The 2,969-nt window shown below is 46.6% G+C and overlaps 1 protein-coding gene across 1 annotated transcript; it reads right to left on the reverse strand.

Annotated features, from left to right (window-relative positions):
- Positions 1 to 235: 235 nt before the first annotated feature.
- On the reverse strand, positions 236 to 1,498 carry LOC136506623 (transcription factor RSL3-like). The gene is made up of 4 exons (XM_066501525.1): positions 1,016 to 1,498; positions 668 to 907; positions 418 to 549; positions 236 to 319 (listed from the first exon to the last, which is right to left on the reverse strand). The coding sequence occupies exons 1-4, from the start codon at positions 1,496 to 1,498 to the stop codon at positions 236 to 238; spliced, it is 939 nt and encodes a 312-aa protein (XP_066357622.1).
- Between the last annotated feature and the right edge of the window lie 1,471 nt (positions 1,499 to 2,969).

Here is a 2,969-nt window from a genome sequence, read left to right on the forward strand (position 1 = left end):
CGTCTCCAATTTTGGGAATAAAACAAAACAAAAAAACAAAAAAACGGTTCTTGTTGTAAGTGTCGCAGCAGGAAACTGGGCGTGCTACGACTTGCTTGTGTATCTATCCAGTATGATCGATCCCTCAGCGACTGCTGACGAACCGCGCTGTGTAAAAAAACTTGCAGACTGATGACTGCAACAAGCAAGCACATTGATGAGTGTCAGTCAGGTGAGAGACGCGCCGATCGATCATCTAGTCCATGTTGAGATCGATCCCGATGTTCATCCCGTTGTACGCGATGGGCGCATACATCCACGTGTCGTCAGAGCTCAGGAGCTACAGGATCATAAGAAGAACAAGGAGCTGTTAGCGGGATGAGTTGACGACGCGGCACTGAGATGAGATGAAATCAGATTCTGCACGCAGATCCTCACCCTGATCTGGAGCTGCAGGAACTTCACGTAGTGGACTGCCTCCTCAAGCATGGTGCTGATGTCCACCTTGGTCCCGTTGGGCACCAGGTTCTGCAGGATCTTCAGCCTCTCGTTGATCCTTTCCCTCCTCTTCTGCAAAACCAAAGAAAAGAGCAGCAACGGTCCATGTCAGGTTCAGTTACAACGAGGAGTGATCGATGCATCATCATTTCATCAACAGAACAGGAGGATGATCATATGCAGTAAGTACCCTTGCATAGATGCTCTGGGGTTCAGTCGTGGCGCCACGGCCTGCCCGGCCCTTGCCTTTGGGACGACGAGCATCAGCATCTGCATCTGCAGACTCCAGAGAGGCATTTGAATCGCTGTCAGAAGTGCAGCAGCTGGTCGGGCTTCCATTTGGGATGGCCATGCTGGAGTCTTCGTCTCCACTCTTCTTGGCCTTCTTGGCACGCTTAGCTTCACCAACATTCCGCGCGCATTTCCGGCCCTGCATTTACACGATTTCAAACAGCCAGCATTTGCATTAGAAATCTGAGCGATTAGCTATCCATGAAGAACATCACTGGTCAAAAGAAAGCTGATCACCAAGACTTACTCTCGTTTGGGTTTGGCCATCGTGCTCTTCTACCATGTGCTTCCTCTTGCTTTTGTTTGTAGTGGCACTGACTGAGCCAAGCATACTGACGCTCATCGGATCATCCAGATCCTCACAGCTCGGATCACCATTCCCATAACCGTTGAAGGAATGGTTTGCAATCACATTCAGGTACTCAGCTGCACCATGCTCCTCCTGCACCGAACCCAGGGCACCTGGTGCAGTGCAGGAGCTTCTCCCAAGGGCCTCGTTTGAGTTACTCAAAAAATAGTAGCCCTCACATGCAGGTGGCACAACAAGGCTACTGTCACTGTATGCACTGGAAGCTTGATCAGACCAAGGCAGCAGCTCATGTTGGCGTTCCTCCCCATGGGAGGGGAAGGCACCTAGCAGCTGCGCCATCACCTCCGACGACTCCTCACCACGCAACAGGAAGTCGAACTCGGTCCAACCGACCTCGGTGATCAGCCCTCCAACCTCCATTGTGATGTGCAATGAGGCCTAGAGGTCAGAGGTGATTGTGTTGTGTGTAGGTGTTGGTGTCTGAGATGCTAGCTCGCTTGATGAAGACTACTGCACAAAGTGCAGGTGCTTTTATACTGTTCAGAAATCAGAATTCAGAAATGTTGCTAGAGGCAGGAGCATAATCTTCAAATTTAAAAAATGTGACTATGATTAAAGAAATGGAGGTCCACGGTTGGGATGAAGTAGTTTATGGCCATAAGTTAACGACTGGAATCAACCAAGGTAAGGTATGTCCTGGGGAATTTGAAGGTTAATTACAAGATCAGAAAACTTCAACTGCTAGCTGGTAGACAAGACAGTGACTTATCCAAGATTACAGTGCCGTGGCCTGTCTGCTGTGGAGGAGGTTCAATGATTGGGGACACTTCACTAATCATTTGCCTCATCAAGGGCTGTGACAGGAAGTCTATGATCTCTGAATAAGGACAGGGTTTACCTCAAAAGATAGAATAGAATAAAAGAGTGATCCTGGTTGGGGGAGATGGAATAAAGAAAACAGGATATGCAAAGAGAGGCTTGCACGAACATGGTGGAGGGAATCTGAACATTCTTTACAAACTGAAGGAGATATGCTAACGCCTCTCTGCTGATATAGAGGAATGATACATTCATTCTTTCAATGTAGAATGTACCGACGTCCTTCTGCGGAACTCGCAAAGCCTCAATCATTTTCTCCTTGCAAAGGGGGGAAAAGGAGTCCAGATCAAGGCTACATTCCAAACAAAGGGCCAATCCAGTGAAAATTTTCTGAACTAGACTTACATAGAGATAAGCCTGTGCCTAGCTTGAGTCTCATTCCATGCAGTTCTAAATGCAATTTAGACCACATTAGTATCTCCTACGACTGAAAAAACAAAGTGTGAATATTTTTTTTTGGATACGATATTTGTTTTGGTTCGTCCGTCTGTCCACGTTTGCAATCCCACAACATCTCCTTGATTGAATATTGCCTGTCATGTGATAAAGGAATCACGGCAAAATAGAAAGTAAAAAATTATTGTGCTATCTATATACACATTGCATGTTTGCATGCACCAGCATACATGGCAACGAGCAAAAGAAAAGAGAATTAACACAGAAGGAAAGAGAATTAAGACAAAAGGAACATCTTTGTATTTCTGAGAACCTTGCCAAATCTGCCTACATTTAATTACTTCCCCTCTTTGCATTTGCACAAGGGACAGCTTTTTTCTCCTTTCATTTGGTTTCACGCTCACGTGTTCCATCGCTCTCGCTTGTTGTTTTTGCTGAAATTGCCCTTGGGTCTGTTCATTTTGAATCCTTTCCCCATATCCCCGTTCCTCAATCCATGGTTCATCGTGAGAGTAGACACCAGACACCATTTCTTGCGTGAACCATAGTTGATGTCATCTGTCTTCCATGGCTTAGCCTCCCAATCTCAAGAGAAGGTCCCTACCTCTCCCTGACT

Source organism: Miscanthus floridulus, chromosome 15 (genome assembly GCF_019320115.1).
Source record: "Miscanthus floridulus cultivar M001 chromosome 15, ASM1932011v1, whole genome shotgun sequence".
Lineage (NCBI taxonomy): Eukaryota > Viridiplantae > Streptophyta > Magnoliopsida > Poales > Poaceae > Miscanthus > Miscanthus floridulus.